The sequence below is a fragment of the Chiloscyllium punctatum genome, chromosome X (genome assembly GCF_047496795.1).
Source record: "Chiloscyllium punctatum isolate Juve2018m chromosome X, sChiPun1.3, whole genome shotgun sequence".
Taxonomy (NCBI): domain Eukaryota; kingdom Metazoa; phylum Chordata; class Chondrichthyes; order Orectolobiformes; family Hemiscylliidae; genus Chiloscyllium; species Chiloscyllium punctatum.
The window spans coordinates 31,964,020-31,988,524 of record NC_092791.1 but is presented as its reverse complement, the minus strand read 5'-3'; the positions used below and the strand labels follow the sequence as shown (position 1 = coordinate 31,988,524).

General features: G+C 39.8%; 1 protein-coding gene across 3 annotated transcripts in view; it reads left to right on the top strand.

Annotated features, from left to right (window-relative positions):
• dnajc14 (DnaJ (Hsp40) homolog, subfamily C, member 14) overlaps positions 1-24,069 on the top strand; it is a 41,895-nt gene extending 17,826 nt beyond the window's left edge. For all 3 annotated transcript variants that reach the window (XM_072567389.1, XM_072567390.1, XM_072567391.1), the window contains exons 3-7: positions 5,120-5,226; positions 6,502-6,621; positions 7,493-7,653; positions 12,736-12,838; positions 20,808-24,069. In XM_072567389.1, the coding sequence (XP_072423490.1) occupies positions 5,120-5,226; positions 6,502-6,621; positions 7,493-7,653; positions 12,736-12,838; positions 20,808-21,018 (702 nt within the window). In that variant the 3' untranslated portion in view covers positions 21,019-24,069. The remainder of the gene's footprint in view (positions 1-5,119; positions 5,227-6,501; positions 6,622-7,492; positions 7,654-12,735; positions 12,839-20,807) is intronic.
• Positions 24,070-24,505: the final 436 nt, after the last annotated feature.

Genomic DNA, 24,505 nt, shown 5'->3' with positions numbered 1-24,505 from the left:
AAAGTTTTTTAAATATTGAATGTCTAAAATTTGCTTTCATTTTCCACCTCTTTGGTATAACCTGTACAAATGTCGCTCATACTTCTCTGGTTAGCCTTTTTTTAAACACTATGCTGTTACCTGAGAGAGTAATGAATATTTACAGCAATTTAAAATTTTCCTCCATTCCAAAGACTTCTCATGTTTTAGGTTACTGTTTCCTGTGTGTCAGTGGCTTTTAGGTATTGCACCTAAGGTCAGCCATTTTGTCAGTGGTCACTTGGATGCGTTTCCGGAAGGGGAGAGTTGGATAATGACTAGGAACTGGAACCCAGTAGATTTTTATTTTCCTTCTTTGCTCCCCTCTGTTGTACCAAATTAATTTGTAGTAATTGGTTGTGATACCCAAAATCAAGACTGTGCAGACTGAGCCAGGTCTGTATGGTCCATTGTCAAGGTTTTATTGTATATTTACCTTCTTAACCATTGGAAAGGAGGTGGGTAGTGCTTTATCAAAATAATTTTTCTGTTCAGTCAGATAATCTATATCATTTGATCCAGCTGTATTCGTCTGATATTTTGAAATCTTGATTTCCTAATGTTACATGAGCTTACCTGGTAATATTTTTCATTTGCAGCACTATTTGGGTGATTGTTCAACATTTGGTTATGAGCATGCCCTGTTTATTTAAAAAAATTCATTTATGTCGTGCCTTTAGCACAGTAAATTCACCCAAGGCATTTAGCAAAATGGGCACTAAACCAGAATGTTTGCTGTTGCACTCTGCCTGCACAGTGGTGTAACGCCAGTGTTGGATTTGTCTTTCCTGTGTCACATTGAGTTCTCTGTCTTGGTTCTGTTACTGAGACAAAAAGCAGTGGTGCTCAAGACTGTATTCTGAACACCAGTGGCTGAATCTGACTTCCAGACCTCAGTCACTGGTACCATGTAGAACGTAATTGACAGTGATCAGACATCTCCTCTAAAACAAAAAATTTAACCAGCAGCCACTTCCTCTGGCATTGTAGAGGAGTAAATGTGAAATCAGGCAATTTAGACTAACATTCTGTAAGTATAGAAAAAGTGAATTACATTTCTGTAGTGTCTTTCACAACTTTGGGGCATCCAAAACGCTTTACAGCCAATGAAGTACTTTTTGAAGTGTAGTCACTGTTGTACGAAACGCAGCAGCCAATTTGTGCATAGCAAGCTCCCGCAAACTGTAGTGTAATAATGGCCAGATCATCATTTTTTTTTTCAAGATGTTGATCAATATTCTGCAGGATGCCAAAAGTAGCTCCTCTGAAAATTAGTGGCTGAGGAATCTTTTCTGTCCACCTGAGAAGGTACACAGACACTCTCTCCTGTTAAATGTCTCATCCAAAAGAGAACACCTCTGTCGGTGCCACACTCCGTCAGTACCACACTGGTGTCAGCATGGATATTGTGTTCCAGTCACCAGTGGAGCTTGAACCTACAGCCTTCTAACTCCGAGGTGATAGCTACACCAACTGAACCATGGCTGACAGCTGAATAAACAGGTTTTTTTTTGTACTAAAATACCTTTTGATCAAAGTGGGTGAATGGACAAAATTAATCTGCTCTGTGTCTAAAAACATTGCATGATGCATTTTGCACTAAATTGTAACATAATTATCTGGACCTTTTGTGGAGCAGGGCATCATGTAACATGCCCAGATTTTTTTTCTTCCTTTCCTCCTTCTCCCCTTCTCCCCCCCCACCCCACTCGCTCTTCTCATTTTGTTTATGCTGGAAATGTGAGCTGCTATCGGGGCATCTGGAACCTCTGAACAGTGGGTCCAACGAGCTCCTCATCTTAACCATTTTGCAAATGATACAAAGGATGAATGAGAAGGACATGAAGTGAATTAGTTTCAAATATAATTTGAAAGCAAGGGAGAGAAAGATTGAATTAAGAAAAAGGGAAAATGAGTAAAGTGCTTTTGAAAATCTCCAAATAGTTTACTAGGTGCAGGAATGAGAATCCACACTTTTCATGTTGCTGCTTCTCGGAGAGGAGGTTGGGTAATTTTGCAAGACTGCATAGGATCCTTCAGTTGTTAAATATCAACCCTCACTGTCTCCGGTTGTTCAGTTCACTAAGGCGCAAATGCAGCAATTCTTGAAAATCCAAAGGGAGTTTGACAATCTGCTGTCTTGCAAGGCTAACAATGAAGCAGCGCAAATTGTCTGGCAGCTGTAGCAGTTCGCAATTCAGTTTGCAGACCTTGTCCCCTCTGCAAGTCGGTCTAACTCGACGCTAAAAACAGCAAGTGCATTAAACTGGCCATTATTTTTCCCAGCAAGATCTGATGCTGTTTCAGCTAAAACAGCAGTCATTTATTATTTAAATATAAAACAAGATGAGCTGCTTTCTTGTCTTCCCTCATTTTGCAACCTATTCTATTTAAGTTTTGATAACATACTTTTTGCTTCTCCTGTTATTGTGGTTAATTTTATAACAATGCTGCTGTGGTTAGTTAACTAACTAGCAGAAGACATTTGATTTTTTTTTAAAAAAAGAGAATCTTCTGATCAGCATTCTCCTTTAGAGCTTTTGGGACTTTATAAAACTCTCATTCTCTGGACTGGTGCCAAAATTTGAAAGACGGTAAAGATTGTAAATTCTCAAAAGGAAAATTCTACAAGGTTTAAACCACATGCAGCATTCAGAAAGTTACAGTCTGATTGGTTCGGAGCAGGTCATCTAATTTTAACTGTGCAATTGTTGCCTCCAGTCCAAAGGTTTTGACTACCCTGCAGAAGTGAGAGCGTGGTGCTGAAAAAGCGCAGCAGGTTAGGCAGCATCCAAGGAGCAAGAGAGTCGATGTTTTGGGCAGGACCGTTCCTCGGGACTTTCTCCTACTACCCTGCAGAATTCAGGTTGAGATCTGGGATGCATGGCAAATGCACTGCCTCTCCTCAATGCTGACAGTCAGCTTTCTTGTCAGTATTTGTTTTACAGTTCTTGGTATAACTGATTTAAAAAGAACTCCTAACTGTGGTTACCAGGTTGACCTGAGCAGAGTTTGGTGTTTTATTCTCTCTGTCTCTCTGTCCTTTCAATGCTATTATTCATGGTGATTAGTTTCATCTTTGATTCTAGTCGGAGATTGTCAAAGAGAGCCCTGGGGAAGGGCATATAGTTGGCCAATTCAGGTATTGTGCATGGCACAAACTTAGTAGCAAATAGATTTTATAAAATTGATTTATTATAGGAATGCCTTTATTATCATAGAGAGGTTTACAGTTGATTATCAGGAAATGTGAAGTGTATTATGATCCTGTTCTTTTTTTATTACACATTAGTATGGATATGGTAGGGTGTTATATTCATTTGAACTGTTCCTGATCTTTAGGAAGCTGCTGTTGATGCCCTGAAAATAAGCATCTCTTATTCCACAAACTACTACCTGAGTCGTCTTAAACCAGTCTTGAGCACTTCACGTTCTGTACATCCATTCATACATAGAATATATTCAGATTCAGAAGTAAATGAATGTTGCTACAATCCCTGTCTGTATTTGCTCATACTGTTACTGAACATTTGCTCAATCTGTTTCCATACTGAGATCTAACAGAATCCATGACTCATAGCCCCAGTGAGGGTTAATTTATTTTAGTTTCCATTTGCAAATTTGGAATGTTAGATGCAGTTTATATAAACATTAAGTTTTGAAATATACAGATTTCCTTTCCTGCTAGTTAGAAAGTTATGTCTAAAACTTTAAAATTTGTCATCATAAGTATCTTGCTGGAAATGGTAACTTCTCTCTAACAGTGGTAGGGGGACACCACTGAGGCACCAAATATGCTGATTGCAGAAGGTCAGGTTTGGTAAGAGAAATATAATTTTAATATGAGAAGAGGTAAGCAAGAATTTGTATTTATAAAGTGCCTTTCACTGCCTCAAACCCAGGGTATTTTACCCTCTATCAAATCTGTTTAATCTGTAGCTACTATGGTAATGGTGGGGAAATGCACAGCAAAGTTCTACAAAAAAACAGATAAAATAAATTGTCTTTGCCTAAAATTTATTCTTCAAATCAATTTCCCAGAAGAGTACCAGGAATCTCCTTGTGCATCCATTAATGTTATGAGATCTTTTACATTCACTTGAGAATGCAGTTGGGGCCTCAGTTTAGTGTCCCAATTTCTGGATTGCTGTTTGTCAGTCCACGTAACTTACAAGAAGCATTACATGTAGACATAAACACATGAAAAATGTGCATTTTGACATATACAACTAAGCAACCTTTGTCCAATAGGTAAACAATATTAATCACAGCATTCAGACTTGCACAAGGAAATATCAAATCTACAAATTCAAAAATTATACATATGTGAAGATGTGCTGATTTCTGCAGTGTTTGTGCAGCTCTAGATGAGTGAACTCTTCACCATTGTTGGGATCCTCTATTTCTACAGCTTAAGAACAGTGTGCTAGGGTTCTTTCTCTCTGTTGGCAGTATGTTATATCATGTAATGCTTTGCTGTACATCGGTGGATTTGACAACCTATAATAGTATTTTGGTGAGTCTCATTATTTCAGTCTAATAAATGATACAATTTTAGCATTTTAGAATATTGTTTTGCTGTGAAATAATCTGTAACTGGTGAATTTTCTTGAGTTAGTGCTCATTTCTGAGCCTAGATTATACCAACACATTGTTCAACTCTAGAGGGCATCACAACGGAGTTTGAACTGTCCTTACCTGATATTCTGGAATTCTCAAGTCATACACTGTATTGATTACTATTTAGTATTTTTGTTTATTCTTCCTTTCTTTCTTTGTGCACCTCACCTCAAAGGGACAAGGTGCTGAAGTGAATTGTGGCACCTCACTGGCTACAAATGAAGTAATAACACTACCTATTGGGGAAAGCTGGGAGCTTCCTCATTTGTTTGTATTCCTATTCAATAAGTCACTAGCGGTTCGTAAATCTTGATTTTAGTAATTTATTTCCACCCAAGATTTGTAGGATAAGCCTTGGTTGATTTTTTTTTTTAAATCCAGAATTGCTAGTCTTCACTTTTGAGATATTACTGGATGTAGCTGAACAAGGTGCATTAGACTGAGAAACTGTTCTCTTTAACAGCCCACATTGTGATTGCAGGTTCATCCTGACAAAAACCAACACCCACGATCAGAAGAAGCCTTTAAAGTGGTGCGAGCAGCATGGGATATTGTGAGCAATCCTGAGAGAAGGAAGGAATATGAAATGTAAGCAAAGTTCAGCGCTGCATTCCGGACATGGCCTGTGATTCTTTTAGGATCAAAGTCTTAATGTTAATTTACCTTCTATTCCTCTTGTGATATGAATACTTCAACATTTTTGATTTACTCATTTTTTAAAATTATTTTATTTCAAAGTTTACCCCATTTGACTAATTTAGGGAGCAAAAATCTGCTCGTACTGTTTATTCGAGCTATCACCATTTTATCACAGGACTAGGTTTAAACACAACTCCGATCAAAGGAATTAGTCTCCTCACTGAATACACAAGTCCCAAATTAACTAAGTCTGGAGAAATTTGACTAATTTCCTACTACTACATCACAAAACTGTAAACTCCATATCATAGTAGTAACATGTCAGTCTCCTGCAGCAATATTATATGGATGATTTGGAAGTACTTGATGGTGAAGTTGGATGTAAAAGTTTCCCTGCACTGCCAACACTCCTATTGTTCATCATAAAAATCCATCAGAATGTGCATCAACAAATATGATTTGGCTGCTCAAATACCTAATTAGCTGCAGTTGTCCCTACTTTTCTTTGATGTTTCATTACTTTTTAAGATTTTTGTTTTTGTAACCTCTTTGTTTTACGTGCATCTAATTAGCTTCATGGTTTCTGATTGAAGAAGGATGTGACTGAAGTATTTTTCATTCTCCATGTAAGGCTATGCAACAGGGGAATGTTTGAGGCGCCATACCTGCTATTACTTTGTGCTACTTGTGCTGTGCAACAGCAACTTGGGGCGATTGGTCCCTTTATTCTCTTGGTCTCCAAAGTGAAGCAGTGTTTTCCTATTCAGATCCCATGGCACAATTTGAAGAAGAGCAGAGGGACCTTCCCCCTGTCCTGGCCAGCGTTGATCCCTCAACCAACCTGATCAAAATCAAATTATGTAGTTGTTCACTCATTTGCTATTTGGATCTTGCTGCGCGCAAATTTGCTGCTGCATTTGCTTTTTTAACAGTGACTGATTGCACTTCAAAAAAAAAAGTCATTTTGTTTGTTGTAAAGCACTTTGGACCATCCTGCAGATGTGATGAGGTGCTGTGTAAATGCAGCTTTCTTGTGTACCTTTTCAATTTATTGGAGCTGTCTTTCCCCAGGCATGGATATTAAAAGCTTACTGCAAAGAGATGTTTGTACTGAGTCTTTGTTTATATTCTGAGGAAATGTAGAATCCAAGTTTACTTTTGAATACTTTCTGCTCTTGATTTATTTCCAGATATAACTGGATATTTTTTGTTTATTGTTTTCAGCAAACGGGCTGCAGAGAGTGAGTTACATCGGTCCATGAACGAGTTTCTCACCAAACTCCAGGATGACCTAAAGGAAGCCATGAACACTATGATGTGCAGTAAATGTGAAGGAAAACACAAGTTTGTGCTCTTGTTTATCTGTTAAATAAATGTAAAGCTGAGTGATTTCCTCTCCAGTTTTCCCATCTTCCTTTCCTCAAGATGCACTCTCTCTAGTTGGAGTAAGATTTTTGGATCCCAAATGCCTTTTGGTGTTTCCTTTAACTGACTGTTCATCACTTGAGCCTAGATAATCAATATTAGTCTATTCAGCCATAATGTTAAGACCAACATTTGTCTGTAGCAGCAGCAATCAAATGTGGCAATTCTGCCTGATTTAATTTTCAACTTTAGGAATTCTATGACCAGTTGCATTATGTACCATTGCCCAGGTCAGCACTTGGCATTTTTCTGTCATTATTTTCATAATTTTGTTTGATTTGGCAGTTGTTCACTGCTTATGTACTCAATGTCAGCATTGCCACAATAATCACATTGCACTAAAGAAGAGAATTTTGTCAGATAATGTATGACATGAATATTCCTTTTATCCTGCGAGTGATGAAACTAAAACATGTAGATTATAACAATATTTGAACACCTATAATTCATAACTAATAAGTACCCACTCAAATTAACGAATTCTTCCTTTTTGAAAAAAGAGAGGCATCTTCCCCAGATGCTGCTTGCAGTTGGAATCCACCAGCTTGTACCTCCCTCGTTGGTTTCTGTCCTCAAAAGCCCCTGACCCGTTTCACTCCCAGACTTTATGCACACCTTGTTCTCTTTCTCCTTACAGCCCATACATGCATTGAAGTGTGAATGCCACAAGACAGCCATGTGTGTTAAAAATAATTGCTCTAAGATAGATTGTGTATTATGGTTTTGAGTCACTCTAAGTATAATTCCTCATCTACCTATGGTGAAAATAAAGTTGTAATTGCCTTTGCAGGAGATTTGAGATGGATCGTGACCCACAGGCTGCTCGATACTGTGCAGAGTGTAACAAGAGGCACTCTGTGGAGGATGGAGACTTTTGGGCAGAGTCAAGCATGCTGGGATTGAAAATCACTTACTTTGCCATGATGGATGGCAAAGTCTATGACATCACAGGTAAGGAGGTTGGAAATTGGACATACACATCCCCGCGCCCCCCCATACCTTTAACCTATTCAATTTTAAAAAGAACACAAACTCAAAGATTTTAGTGAGACTTGTGCATAAATTATAAAGCTCAATGAAGAGTGCAGGAAGACATGCCAGGACCAGCAAGGGCATACCAGATCCAGCACCAGGCATACCTAAAAATGCAATGCCAAATTGCTGAAGCTACAAAACAAGAGTACCTAAAAATGCAAAACAGTGTAAGCAGCAATTCCACAACCAATTAATCAGATATAAGCTCTGCAGTTCTGTCACATTCAGTCGTAAATGGTGGTGGACAATTAAACAACTGGAGGAGGAACCTCCACAAACCTTCGCACCCTCAATAAAAGGAGTCCAGCACATAAGTGCAAAAGATAAGACCAAAGCATTTGCAACAATCTTCAGCCATCTGAGTGGATAATCCATCTCTGCCTCCTTCTGAGGTCCCCAGCATCACAGATGCCAGTCTTCAGCCAATTCGGTTCACTCCACATGATATCGAGAAATGGCTGGAGGGACTGGATACTGCAAAGGCAATGGGCCATGGACGATCTTCCAGCAAGAGTGCTAACATTGTGCACCAGACCTAACTGCACCCTTACCCAGTTGTTCAAGCACAGTTACAGCACTGGTATCTACATGACCGTGTTGAAAATTGAGCAGAAATGTTCTGTATGTACAAAGCACGGCAGATCCAACTCAGTCACTTACTGCCCTATCAGTATACCCTGAATCACCAGTCAAGTGTTGGAAGATGTCTCTTAATAGCATTGTTGATAACATGAGAAATAATTTACTCACTGGTGCTCACTTTGAGTTCCACCACAGCCACTCGGCTTCTGACCTCATCGTAGCTTTGGCTCAAACAAAAGAGCTCGCTTCCAGAGGTGAGGTGAGAGAGACTGCCCTTGACATTAAGACTGCATTTGATCTCGTGTGGCATTTAAGGAACCCTAGGACAACGAGTCAGTGGGAATCAGGGGAAAACACTACTGTTTATAGACCTATCTGGTACAAAGAAGGGTAGCTGTGGTTGCTGGAGATCAATCATCTCTGCAGGAGTTCCTCAGGGTAGCGTCGGAGGCCCAACCATCTTCAGCTGCTTCATTGGAAGTGGGGATGTTCATGGTGCAATGTTCAGAATATTCATAATTCCTCAGATACTGAAACAGCGCATGTTCAAATGCTGCAACACCTGAACAATATCCAGATTTGGGCTGATACGTGGCAAGGACATTTCTGCCACACCAGGGAATGACCATCTCCAACAAGAGAGAATACAACCATTACCCCTTGAAATTCAATGGCATTGCCGTCACTGAATCTCCCTATTATCAACATCCTGGGGGTTTACCATTTTCCAGAAACTAAACTGGGCTAGTCATGTAGATGCAGTGACGACATGAGCAATTCAGGCTAGGAATCATGCAGCGAGTAACTCTCCTTCTGACTACCCAAAGCCTGTCCACTATCTGCATGGCACAAATTAGGAATGTGATGGAATGCTCCCCTCTTGTCTGGATGAGTGCAACTGTAACAACATTCAAGAAGCTTGACACCCATCCCGGACCAAGCAATCTACTTGATTGATACCAGTACTGATGTCCGTGAAATCATTGCCAATTGTCAGAAGAAACCATCTCGTTCACTAATGTCCTTTTGTGAAGGAAATCTGCCATCCTTACCTAGTCTGGCCCACATGTGAACTGCAATGTGGTTGACTCTCAACTGCCCTCTGAAATGGCCAAGCAAGCTATTCAGTTGTACCAATCTTTACTGAGTCTCAAAGAAATTAAAACCAACTGATCACCTGGCATCGACCTAGGCACTGGAAAGTACAACCGCAGAAACAGCCCTGTCAACCCTGCAAAGTCCTGCCAACATTGGGAGAGCTGTCTTACAGACTAGCAATAGCCTGACATGGTCTTACTCACAGAATCATACCTTACAGGCCATATCCTAAACACCACCATCACCGTCTCTGGATGTGTCCTGTCCCACCAACAGGACAGACCCAGCAGAGGTGGTGGCACAGTGGGAGGGAGTTGCCTGGGATCCTCAATATTGACTCTGAACCTCATGAATTTGCATGGTTTAAGGTTAAACATAGGCAAGGAAACCTGATTTACCACGTACCGTCTTCCCTCAGCAGTTGAATTGGTACTCCACATTGAACAACACTTTGAGGAAGCACTGAGGATGGGCAATGCACAGAACGTCCTCTGGGTGGGGGATTTCATCATCACCACCAAGAGTTGCTCGGCAATAGTACTACTGATCAAAGTGTTCGGGTCCTAAAGGACAAAAATGCGAGACTGGGTCTGCAGCAGCTCGTAAGGGAACCAACAAGAGGGAGAAGCCTACTTGACTTCAAACTTACCAGTCTGCTAGGTGCAGACACATTCTGTCCATGACCGTATCGGGAAGAGCAACCACTGCACAGTTCTTGTGGAGACAAAATCCTGCCTGCACATTGAGAATAATCTCCATCATGTTCACTGTGCTAAATGGGACAAATTTCAAACAGATCTAGCAACTCAAGACCGGGCATCCATGAGGCACTACGGGCCATCAATAGCAGCAGAAATATAATCCAGCAATCTGTAACCTCATGACTTGGCATATCCTCCGCTCAACCTTGACTATTAAGCCAGGGGGATCAACTCTGGTTCAATGGAGAGTGCAGGAGGGCATGCCAGGAACAGTGGTTCAAAAGGTAGTCCACCACTACCTTCTCAAGGGTAACTAGGGATGGGCAATAAATGCTGGCCAGCAAGCAATGCCCACATCCCACAAATAAAAGAAAATCACAAACATTCACTTCCTCTAGCATTGATGCTCAGTAACACCAGTGTGTACCATCTACAAGATGCTTTTCAGAAATTCACCAAGGCTTCTTCAACAGCATATTTCCAAACACATGACCACTACTATCTAGACAGGGCAGCACATGCAGGTTAGCGGTGCTCCTGTACAAGTATTTCTCCAAGCTGTGCACCATCCTGGCTTGGAAATATATCATTGTTCATTCAGCGTCACTGAGTTAAATCTTGGAATTCCTTCCCTAACAGCATTGTGGATCTACCTACAGCACGTGGACTGTAGGAGCTCAAGAAGGCAGCTCACCACCACCTTCTCAAGGACAACTAGGGATGGGCAATAAATGTTGGCCCAACCACTAGCATCCACATCCCATGAATGATTTTAGAACTGAAGTTTGGAGATAATTTGCTGTATAAAGTTTTCAGTTGTGTTCAAAAGGCAAGGATTTGTAACCTGACCTGGAGCACTATTTGCAAAGCATAAACACCAACATAAATCAGTTGGGTCAAGCAGCCTGTTTCTGTGATCTAAAGCACTTAATGCAACATGAAAATGTGTTATTTGGCTTGATTATTGGGTGGTAAATGTCAATATGGTGGCAAATAAATATCCATTTTCTTGAGTTTTAGTAGCAACAAAATGTCAAGACTAAAACCTGCAGAAGTGAGATACTGAGATAGTGAAGTTGCTAGTCTCTGAATAAACACTGACTCACTCGTAAATTAGCAGGAATGTAAATTAGATTAAATATACTTCATAACAACTGTTTGTTACTGTTCTTACCATCTCAAATTCATCAGTTGGTCTCATCGTTCCAACAATTCCAATTCAATAGGGTATACCCAGTGGTATTGCGTTAGACTGTTAATCTGAAGAGGAGAAAGTGAGGACTGCAGATGCTGGAGAGTCAGAGTCAAAAAGCCTGTTGCTAGAAAAGCACAGCAGGTCAGGCAGCATCCAAGGAGCAGGAAAATCAATGTTTCGGGCATAAGCCCTTCATCAGTTTCCTGATAGAAGGGCTTATGCCCGAAACTTCGATTCTCCTGCTCCTTGGATGCTGCCTGACCTGCGCTTTTCCAGCACTGTGCTTTTCAACTATTAATCTAGAGACCCAGGTTCACATCCTGCCATGGCAGATGGTGAAATTTGAATTCAATGTAAAAGAAAAACATCTGAAATTTAGAGTCTAATGGTGACCATGAAACTATTGGTTTGTTTTTTTTTGTTTTTCCCCAGCTAATTTAGTTCACTAATGTTTTTCAGGAGAAGAAACTGCCATCCTTACCTGGTCTAGCCTACATGTGACACTCACCACAGCAATGTGGTTAACTCCACAACTGCCCTCTGAATGAATTAAAAATAATGCAACTGCATTTACTTTCCATGTGCCTTACAGTACCTCTTGATTCAGGTTCATTTCACATGGACCTAATATTTAACTAGCATAAACATTTTTTTCAAAGTTGTTATCCCTTGTAAGCCATTACTGACCTTTTGGGATTCTTCTACAATCTCCTAGAGCATCATTCTGGAATATCCAATTCAAATCTTATTCCAGAAATACTTTAAAAGCCTCTCTTCAGCAATGAACACTGTACTAAAAGAAAAATACAAGAAGTCAACTACGACTTTCAAATCCTAAGGTTGAAAAGCCTTTGAAATCATCTTTTTTGGTTTTTGAGAGAATTGGGAGATGACGCCTGCGTTTGGCACATGTTGATTTCTTGGTTGGTTCTGATGTAAAATGGTAACTTGGTGTTTTTCAATATGGAGGGAGGAATAGGAGGAGATCATTCGCATAACTTGAGGCTGTTATACAGGAGTAGGAGAAGGCCATTCAGCCCCTCGGATCTGTTCTGTCTTTCAATCTGATCATGGCAGACCTATACCTCAAGTCCAATTACCTCTATGACTCTTAATACCCTCCTCCAAAACAAATATCAGTTTTGAAATTCACTCATGCCCTTTCCAGTGGATTGTTGGGAGTCAATTGGTAAAAACTAGGGAGTGGGGTCATTGTCGAATTCTTACTCTCGACTGGGCAGTACTAAATAGGACCCAAGAGCAAACATAGAAAGCATCTGGATTTCTCTGCATTGTTTGTTCTAGCCTGAGAGAAATTCCACAGACATGTCTCTGTTGCGTTAGAAAAATTATGAGAGATTAATAATTCATATAGAAGTTAAGTAACTCGCTGTTTGGTTTGTTTATCCCTTCTCTCTTCAGAGTGGGCTGGGTGTCAGAGGGTTGGAATATCTCCTGATATACATAATGTTCCTTACCATATATCCTTTGCTACACGAACTTCTGGAAACAGTGGTAGACATAGGTAAGTAAATGTAGAGATGTTCACTATTAATCTTCCAGTTGTTTTCTCCTCCCTATAATGTCTTTGGCCCTATAATGTGAATTTTGTAGCGCAGTAATCAAAGCACAGGTTCACAGACAAGCTATGCAGGAGGTAAGTGTGTCTAGACAAAATTATTACCTTAGTACCTTTTTTAGCAGGCATGTCAATGTCTCTGTTGTAACAATTAAATGAGGTCAGTACAGTAAAACCTAGCTGAATAGTCACAGTCTTGTGCAGATTTTCGATGACTTTACAAGGCTAGCAGCACAGCTTGCACATCAGTGCTGTGTTCAGGTTATTATAAAATAAGAATTGGAGAATGGTTACGGGGCAAAAGAAGTCTATATGGCCTGTTGTGTTTGCTAGCTCTCTGCAGGAGTAATTCACATAGTCACCTCCCATGTCATTTTCCCTGTGGATTTGCTTTTTTTCTTTTCACAATTATCCACTTCCATTTTGATAACTATAATTAAATCTGCATCTACCACACTCAGGCTGTGAATTTCAGATCCAAACCACTCACTGTAAAAAAAGTTTTTCCTTGTATTGCATTTGGTTCTTTTGTCAATCCCCCTTAAATTTGGTGTTCTCTGGTTCATGATCTTTCCACCAATAGGAAATTTCTCCTTTTATCTACTCTATACTGACCTCTCATGATTTTGAATACCCCATCAAATCTTCCCTGAACTGCTGTGCTCTTCCAGCACCACTAATCCAATATCTTTCTGTAAACCCCAGCTTCTCTATTCCAGCTACATAACTGAAGTTCATCTCTGGAATCGTTCTTGCTAGGTGAAAGGTAGTGGTTGCAGTACACGTGTAACTTTAGTGGTGCAGTGGTTTGAGTTATTGAACTAGTAATTGAGTTCAAATCCCATTTTAACAGTCTGGAATCTGAATTAAGTTTTAAAATCTAAAAACATAAACTAGGATTAGTAAAACTGAAACATAAGAATGAGGAGTTGGGAATAGGCCATTTGGCTCTTTGAGTATACTATTCAATAAGATCATGGCTTCTCTGTTGTATTCCCATCTCCTCCCAAAACCTATGCCACTGTATTAAAATCTATCTACCTCCATCTTAAAAATTCAATGATCCCATCTTCTTTGGTAATGAGTTCCAGAATTGTACAACCCTGAGATAAGTAATTTTTCCACATTTTGGTCCTAAAAGGGTGACCTCTAATTTTGAAGGAATGCCCCTAGTTCTGGTTTTAGCCATAAGAGGAAATATAATTTCTACATCCATGTTGTCAGACCCTTCAATATACTGTGTATTTCAATCAAGTCACCCTCGCACTTCTAAACTCCAATGAAAACCAGTCCAGTCTTTCCAACCTACTTATTCCAGGTATTGATCTAGTGAACCTTCTCTGAATCATCTCCAACACATTTACATGATTCCTTAAGGAGACCAAAACTGTACACTGTATATATTGTAAAACGTGAGGCTCCAGCACAAATCTCTGCAGGACGTCAATCTTCTATCCTTAATACGTTATCCCTTTTACTTTGTGCTTTTGCTTTGTGCAATAACTTTGTGTGGCACTTTTTTTTTAGATTAGATTACTTAGTGTGGAAACAGGCCCTTTGGCCCAACAAGTCCACACCGACCCTCCGAAGAGCAACCCACCCAGACCCATTCCCCTACATTTACCCTTCACCTAACACTATGGGTAATTTAGCATGACCAATTCACCTAACCTGCACTTTTTTTTGGACTGTGGGAGGAAACCGGAGCACCCGGAGGAAACCCACGCAAACACGGGAAGAATGTGCAAACTCCACACAGACAGTTGCCTGAGGTGGGAATTGAACCCTGGTCTCTGGTGCCACCGTGCCACCCACATCTATGTTGTCAGACCCTTCAATGTACTTTGTTGAATGCCTTCTAGAAATCAAAGTACAGTATGTCAACACACTGCCCCATTATCTAGAGAACTCCAATAAATTGATTAAACGTTACTTCCCTTTTTACAAAATCATGCTGACTCTTCCCAATAACCTTATACTCCACAGCCACCTGATGAAGGAGCAGTGCTCCGAAAGCTAGTGCTTCCAAATAAATCTGTTGGACTATAACCTGGTGTTGTGATTTTTAATTTTATACACCCCAGTCCAACACCAGCATCTCCAAATCCCAATAACCTTGTTCTTCTGAGTGTCCACTATGATCTCCTCAACGAACAGTTCTGACACCTTCTCATAATAGTCATCAAGCTAACTGGCCTATGGTTTTCTGCTTCCCTCCTTTTAAATAGAAGGGACATATGTATGCTACTTTTCAGTCTGATGGAACCTTCCCAGACTATCTCTAATTTTGGAAAATTAGCATCAATGCATTTACTGCATTGAGCCAAGGATGAAGTCCATCAGGACCTGGGGAACTTGTCAGCTTGCAGCTCAGTAATGCTTCCTTGGTGATTTGTAATTTCAACAAGTTCCTCTTTTCTTTCTACCACTTGATTTACAGCTATTACTGGGATGAATTTTGTATCCTCTATAGTGAAAACAGAAGCAAAATATTTGTTCATTTCATTCACTATTGCCTTCTAATCTATTATTAACTCTCCATTCTCACTCACGAAAGGACTAACTCTCTTTATTTACACTTTTTCTTTAGTAAGAATTTCTACATGTATTTACTATCTATTTTTTACACTTCTAGCCCTGTCATACTCCAGAGGTTGATCAGAAAGAAGAAATTAAAGTCATTCTCTGCCATTCTTTCTATTCTGACCAATCGTCCAACTTGCTACTCATCTTTTGCACAGTTATGTTTTTTTTCTTAAGGTTTTTGCTTATTCTGAAATATTGCTTTAATTATCTACTACAGCTTCTCTATTGATCTATCTCCTAGCCTATTATTGCATTTCACTTTTGGTAGCTCAGCTCTCAAGCCTATATATAGTGGCTTTTATTTAAATTTGAAATATTAATCTTAGATCCACTCTTCTCCCTTTCAAACAGGATGTAAAATGCAATCCTATGTTGGTTGCAACTGTTGAGAGGCTCCGTAACTCTGAGGTCATTATACAATACAGAGTCCAATATAACCTGCTCTCTGGTTCCAGATATGCAGTTCTAAGAAGCTACCTCCAGAATCATTCAATGAACTCCTCATCCAGGCTACCATTGCTAATTGAATATTCCAGTTATATGTAGATTAAAGTCGCCCATGATTATTGCTGTCCCTTTATCACATTGTGGTTACTATAAGAGAGTCTGTAGACCACTTCCCCATGTGACCTATTATTCCTCATCTCCACCCAAATCCGTTTTACATCCTGGTTTCCTGAATCAAGGTCACCTCTAACTACTGTACTGATTAACGGTGCTACCCCTCCACTTTTACCAGCTTCCTTTTCTTCTTGAATGTCTTATATCCCTTAATATTCAGGTCCACTCCTTGTCATTCTGCAGCTGCATCTCTGAATGGCTATCATATTTATCTATTCGGAGTCTTTAGTTTTGTCTTTTGTTATTTTTGTAACAGCTGTTAGTCTCTCTAACCTCTCTGGTCATTCTCTGATCTTCATTTCTTGTATTACTACTTTGCTGTCTTGCTTCAACTCTACCTTTTAACTATAACTATCCAAGTTTAAAACCTCCTCTACTTCCTTCATTATGTGTACATCAGTCCCAACAGGCCAGGTGCCAGTGTCCCACTGGAAACCACTTCTCCCGCATATATCTTTGAGCTAAGCATTCATTACTCTTTTATTTGCCTGATACGAATTTGAACATGGCTCCATAATCTAGAAATTATTTCCTGTTTGAGGTTGTGTTTTTTAATTTAGTGCCCATCTTTTCATACTTCCTCAGCAGAACCTCTTTCCTAGTTCTACCTCTGCTACTGGTATCAACATGAGCCTGAACAACTGGATCCTTCCCCTCTCACTGCAAGTTCTTTTCCAACCCAGAGCAGATATCCTGAACCTGGCTACTGGATACAGCACAGCTGTCTGGACTTGCCCTCTTTGCTGCAGTGAGCAACTGAGCTATCAAGCAGCACCTGTTCAGTAATAATCTGCTCACTGATGCCAGGTTTAGGTTCCATCAGGGCCACTTGGCTCCTGACTTTATTTACAGCCTTGGTTCAAATATGGACAAAAGAGCTGAATTCTAGAGCGAAAGTGAAAGTGACAGCAAGGCTGCATTTGACTGTGTGTGGTATCAAGGAGCCAAGCAAAACTTGAATTCACTGGGAATCAGGGAAGACTCTGCACTGTTTGGAATCCTATCTGGCACAAGGGAAGGTGGCTGTGAATTTTAGAGATCAGTCATCTCCACTCTAGGGCATCTCTGCAGGAGTTTCTCAGTCATTTCCTAGGTCAACCTCATCAGCATTATTTAGTGATATTCCCTTATCATAAAGTCAGAAGTGGGAATGTTCGCTGATGATTGCACAATGTTCAGCACCATTCGTGACTCCTCCGATATTGAGGCAGTCTATTTCCAAATGCGTCAAGACCTGGACAATATGTAGGCTTGGGCCGACAAGGGGAAAGTAACATTCATACCACGCACACGTCAAGGAATGACCATCTCCAACAAGTGGGAATTTAACAATTACCCTTTGACATTCAGTGGCATTACCATCAATGAATCCCCTGTTATCAACATCTTGGGATTACCATTGACCAGAAACTCAACTGGACTAACCATATAAATAGTGGCCTCAATAGAAAATCAGAGGCTAGGAATACTGCAATGCATAAGCCACCTCCTGATTCTACGAAGCCTATCTACCATCTACAAGAAATAAGTCAGGAGTGTGATGGAATGCTCCCCACTTGCCTAGATGGGTACAGCTTCATCAACATCCACATAGCAGCACATCCACAAACATACGCTCCCTCCAACACCAACATTCAATAGCAGCAGCATTGTGTACCATCTACAAGATCTACGACAGAAATTCACCAAACATCCTTGGCAATTGTGGGTTTGGATGGTACTGTTGATCATCTAGAAGGCCATGTGCAGCAGATACATGGGAACCCTACCACCTCCAAGTTTCAAACATTGAAGGAATGGCAGTGTTGGTGGGTCAAAATCCTGGAACTCTTGGACAACTTTGTGAGTCTACTTCTGGGTATACAGACTGCAAAGGTTCAAGAAGGCAGCTGACCATCATCATCACCTTGAGAGCAACTAGGGATGGGCAATAAATGCTGGCCTGGCCAGTGGATGCCCATGTCTCATGAGTGAGATGAAAGAAAAATGTCAAACATCCTCCTTATGCTGTCCCCGACTAAGGCTATGTTCCTTTTTGCTCCTCCTACTTGAATGGCTTTCTTTGTCCATGGTACCTTTGTCAGTTAGGTCATCTACTGTGAAACCTACACTTCCATCCAACCAAGCTGAAAAGACCTAAAACGTTTTGGACAGTTACAAAACCAGAGGCTCCTGCGTTCCTGTCTTCTGGGTACCCTTGCCTGCATCACGTGCAGTCACACCCTCCTGTCCCTGACCACTGGCCAAATCCGATGATCCTATCCTAAGGGGTGTGGTTGCCTCCTGGAATAAAGTATTCAGGTGACTTCCCCTCCTTGATGTACAGTGGCTGCAGCTCTGAATTCAACCCACTGATTCTGATGTTCCTGAAGCTGCAGATGGATTTATCCTTAATCATGCTGGCATCCAGAAGTTCAAGCATCTTGTAGTCACAGCACATCACCTGCACTGCCAGCTTTATTGTGTTAATTAATAAACATTAATTAAATGGCTGGGAATTATAAATTTCACCAGTGCAGACTTGTGGGTGGCACGGTGGCACAGTGGTTATCACTGCTGCCTCACAGTGCCGGAGACCCGGGTTCATTTCCCGACTCAGGCGACTGACTGTGTGGAGTTTGCACATTCTCCCCGTGTCTGCGTGGGTTTCCTCCGGGTGCTCCGGTTTCCTCCCACAGTCCAAAAGATGTGCAGGTCAGGTGAATTGGCCATGCTAAATTGCCCGTAGTGTTAGGTAAGAAGGGGTAAATGTAGGGGTATGGGTGGGTTGCGCTTCGGTGGGGCGGTGTGGACTTGTTGGGCCGAAGGGCCTGTTTCCACACTGTAAGTAATCTAATCTAATCAAACAGAAGGAGAAGCTCCAGGTCTGGGTCTCCTTTTATCTTCTGCTGTCTCGAAGTTAAAGGGCTAGGTCCCAGAACCTGCACCTCAATCTGTTCTCTGTTGCTTCTTGCTGCTGTCTTGAAGCTCTGCAATTGCTCTCCAATTGTCTTTAATATCCAACTGGGCTCATTATTGTTTTTATTTTAGGAAAGGAAATCTGCAACTTTACCCAAGGCCAACATGGTTAACTCTTATCTGTCTTCTGTAGTGGCCAAGCAGCCTGTATATTTGCATCATTTCAAAAACTACCATATTTCTGAGCACCTGAGATGAACCTTCTGCCAGTGCCCACATCTTGCAGATGGATACTTTTTAAAAAATCTCCCTGGATGGACAATAATGTGGGCGAGAAAATGCACATAAACACTTTACAACACTCTGCAGAAACAGCAAAGAACAGCTTCAGGAAACTTCACTAATTTTTCAGTTCAGGTATTCTCAAAACAGCTTAAAGCAAATTGCTCTTCCCTACTGACTGATTTTCTTTTCCTTTTTGTTATGAGAATTTTAACTGCAGCAGTTCAAGAAGGAAATACAACTAGGGATGGCCGCTAAGTACTGGCCAACCCAGTGAAGCCCAGATCTCCTGAATAAATTAAAAAAAGAAACTTTCCTCCCTGAATTACCTGAGAGACTCTATACTCTAGGATAATGTCAATAGCAAATGTATTAAGGGACCTGATAATTTCACAACATGGAATTAGGTCATATAGCAACAAAGCAGCATCGTGTTACCTTGCTTGATCTATCCCTCATTAAAATCAATATTTTCATACCATTTAATGTTTTTAATATGTAAATAACCACTCCCCACCCCACCATCTTATTTCATTTTCTCTCCACTGTTGAAAACACCCAGTTACTTAGGTGTAGTTCCATGTGTGTTCTTCATTACCCTGCCCCTTTGTATTGCTCAACTATCAGACTGCAAGGACAGATCACATGGACATTTGCTAGCAGGCTTCATTCAAATCTGATCAGAAGTGAGAACATGTGTTTTTTTTTAAGTTGTTTTGTCTTGGCCTGAAGCTATATTACCTATATTACTGAGATCTGCTAACATGGCACATACTAAGGATCAAAACTGGAACCTACTGATGTACAATTACTTCCAGAATCATCTAGCGAAGCCCTGATGTCAAGTTAAAGGTGCTAGCATCATGTCTACGTGCGATGGTCATGGTTCAGTGGGGCTTGACACATTGGGTAATACAAATTTAATTGTATAGCACAGCATACCTATGAGTTGAATTTTTTTAAAAATAATTGTACCTTACTGGAGGTGCAAGTTGTGTAGAGTTTAATCTAATAATACTGGAGGAAAAAACCTTTCCTTGTGTCAATTTCTGCGGTCTGTAAGAATCATACTGTTCAGATAGCAGTCTGGACAGGTTGTGTTCCAAACTCTGATTAATCATAATGGACTATAGTTCTCTTTATTAGTTAAAAAGCCACATAGACTTTTTCACTAAACACAAGTGGAGGGAATGGGCATGCCTGTCTTTAGCTATGCTCTTGCAGAGGTTTGTGAATGGTAAAATGCTCCCTATAAGGAAGACATTTGAAAAAAATTAAGCTCAAACTCTTCTCATTCTACCTTTATAACAGTCAGCTCAACAATAGCATTAACAGAAGTTGTTTGTTTGTCCACACCAAGGAATGATGTGTGATACAACTGCCCTCCACATGAGAATTTCTTGGAGTGAATCTAGCAGACTGCTAGTTAAAGTTATTTACAGATTTATTTTGAAGTCAGGATGGTTGCTGCCATTTGGAAGGGGGGGGGAAATATGGATTGTAATACCTCTGTCTCCCTCTTGTTTAGAGCTAGTTCTGAGAATGGCCCAAGTCCTCCCACTGACCTCCAAGACTTCTTCAGCAAGATTTTCCAGGGTGCTGGACCTCAAACAGCGAATGGGAGCTTCTTTGGCCCTCCGCAGCCAAGGTCCAATAGTCAGCCCAAAGCAGAGGCTGCACAAAGAACCGAAACAAAGCAAAAGCGGAGGAAGAAGGTGCGACGAACATTCCCACGCTGAGCCTTAAAGTGCAAAAACAAACCTCAGCGATTACCTCAGTTAGCTTGATGGCAACCTGACTGAGGACAACCATGATTCTAGAGTAGAGCAAAGACAAATAAAAGTCCTCTTTTATTGAATTGTATGAATACATTTGGACTGTACCTTGTTTTTAACATTTTAATTTGAATGTACGATAGCAACTAAGGTGATCTTGAGAACTTTACTTTTTAATTTGAATTAAATAGTAAAGAATTAATTTCTGGTTTCAACAAAATGAATATAACCCAATAGGTGACTTTTTAAAATGCTTTATTCACTCCAATGTTATGATTTTTTTTTCTTTGGGGGCAGCAGTGGTTCTGGTGGTCTTACCTCCTGAGTTCATAAGTTCTCCTAATCATTTTTAATGGGGAAACTCTGTATTGCAGAAAACATAGAGTAAAACAGTATGTTTGTCTGATTTCCACCAGAAGACAGAGCGCATTTACAAACAAAGGAAGAAACCAGAAAATAATTTAAGTGTAAAATTGAGCACATTTATTGTGGTTTGGGAGATCAGATACAATTTTTTTTGTATTTAAAAAATTAAAATTTCCTGGAAATCATACACAATCTTCTGAACAGAAAATAAGAACCTTTGGTTAATAACTACCATAAAAAGTAAGATTGACTTGTGTTCCTTTTTAGTCCTTTAATGTCTTGCCTTTCATTCTCTTCTCTCACTCCCGTTCTTTCTGTGTACCTCAATCTTCTACAATGATGATTATGTCTTACACAGTAATGAAACACATACCGATCAGTAACAAGAGTAATATATCTTATGGATGTGTGCAGAAATCTTAATATGACTGGAACACCATGAGTATGAAATGCTTTGCAACACAAGCTTTAATTCAACCCACTAATACAAAGTAACCGTCGCATCATCTGTGTTCACAGCTCCATGGCTGGGACTGACAAGGACATTTGAGTAAAATTTCAATTCAGCACTGTAAACCTTTATCAGTACTTGAAAATTTAACCACCTTCTTCTGGGAATCAAGCCAAAAATTCTCCTATTAATAGTGATGGAGTTCAAAGTTTGTTATATGTTATAAAAGTGCTCACCTAGAAAATGATTTTTGTTTAGCCATCAAAATCTATATACCACGTATAAGATTTCCTATCAGTTCCCAGTCAGTAGAACATTTGATTTAAACAAATGCTTACTGTTTACCTTTCTGGCACTGCACAGACTAGGGACAAGACTGAGATTGGACAAGAGAATACAGGCAGCCTACAAGAGCAGGTGTATGTTCCATAGAGTGAGCTACAGTCCTGCTTTCTACATATTCGATCTGTGTTGTGAATTTTCAAGTTTTATCTGTACAGTGTGTCTGTGATGCTAAATTACCACCTTGTGATCATTGACCAATCTGGTGAACTAGGATCTCTGCATTGGAGCCAGTTGATTGTATATCTGAACATCCTGAGTTTCAAAAGGTAGTCTCAGTCAGTATCTCAAACACTCCATTCAAATTACGGAAACCCCATTTAACATAAAATTAAACTTGGAGAGTTGTACTTGTAGGAGGCATGTGTTTTAGTATCGTCATGGTTATAGTCACACATTATTTAGAATCTTTGATAGGTGCAGTTTCAGTGCCGTGGGCAAAGCAGAATTCATGGTGGAAGAAGTAGAATACATTGGTGGGAGTGGAGCTGTGGGACAGCATTGTGAGGATCTTTGAAGAGGAATGATTTGAGAGAAGGTGCTAATTGGAGGGGTTTAGGGAACGGTAATAGCATTGAAGGACATGGGCTTTTGTTGAATGGGAGAGGTACTCATAAACATGGAGGTAAAGAGAAGGATGGTTAATGTAGAGCTAGGATGAAGAAAGGCTTAAGAAAGCAGAATAGTATACTTTGTAGTCCAGGTGAGTTTGGGTGGGGGATTCTTAAAAAAAAAAGGTGGTAATTTGGTATGGTGGAGATCAGGGAGGGGACAGTCTTTGGAATTTGGGATATGTACCTGAACAAGTGCATTGAAACAAAATAATTCAAACCTAATTATTAATCAGATAGTTCTTGCACACTGCTATAATTCTAAATTAAATGAAACAAATGCTAGTACAATAAAATCTATTCAAACATTAGGAATAGACTTAATTGATGTTAACACAATATTAAATGCTTTAGCTAAAAATAACCAAAACTTTTACTGTACACTTAGGTTTGAAAAGTAAAACTAACAACTTTAATGTTTTACACTGAAAATCTTTTACTCTATTTTTCTCTTTCACTTCTTCCTTTCTACAATCGATTTTGGAGGTGGGGACAACATTCTTTTGGCTGTAAACAGGTTACACAGGTATGTTGAACGTCAGCAGCTTGAAATCACATAACCTAAAAAGCGCACAGCAATCTTAAAAGTGTTTCCTGATAACAACTCACTTCCCCCACCCCCAACATTTCTCAAGCACCTTAATGGTGCACGTACAAATCTGTGGCATTCCAAGAATAAAGTGGTCTGTATATTGCCAAAGGCACATTTCACTGTGGTGTTGTCAGTTGTGGCAAGAATTTAATGAAAGAATTATATTGGGAGGAATTTTATAAACATGTGCTAGGTCGACAACTAAAGCATCAACTCTCATCCTCTCCACAAGTCCTGTCTGACACACTGTTTTCCTTCAGCATTTCTGTTTTTATTTCATCTTATGAAGTCTTAAATCACTCATTTTGTTTCTGACCCTGAAAATTTTGACAATAGGTTGCCCCTTTTAGATGAACTAAGATATTTAAGGTTGAACAGGTAATTTAAAATTGTTAACTTTTATGAAGATTGTTTGATGTAGAAGTTTGTAAGCAGTTATTCACAAGGTTCTGCTAACCATTACCTGTGAGTATTGTTGAAGTTAGAGCTAATTTTAAGGTGACAATCGACAAATTTAAAGTTGTGTAATTTGGTGGGTTCACAGATTGGACCTTTGTTCATTTGATTTGAAAAGGCTGTAGATCCCAACACAAATCTTTTGTTGGCCAGAACCTTTTCAGGAGTGAAAATAAAATGCAGATTGCATTACCAAAGTGTAGTTTATTTTTGTAAAGGAGTGTACTTTTAAAAATGGTATTAAGAATTTTGTATCTTTATATCTCAATTATACCTTACCTTTCACTCTTTTACAGTAAAGAACTCTCATTTATGTACCACCTTTTATGATCACAGGCTGTTCCAAAGGACTTTACAGCTATTAAATACTTTAAAGTGTAGCAACTGGTGTAATTTAGGAAAAACAGCAGCCAATTTACAGATAGTAAGCTCCCACAAACAGCAGTTATATAGATATTAATTGTTTGCCAGGAGGAACCTACGCTCTTCAAAAAAAAAATCTCATGGCACTATTATAGCCACCTGGGAGGATATATGGACTTTGGTTTAATCAGGCAAACCAACAACTAGGTCATAAGTTATTTGATTAATACAGAAGAGACACAAAAAGTTGTTAAAGACACATGCCTTCTA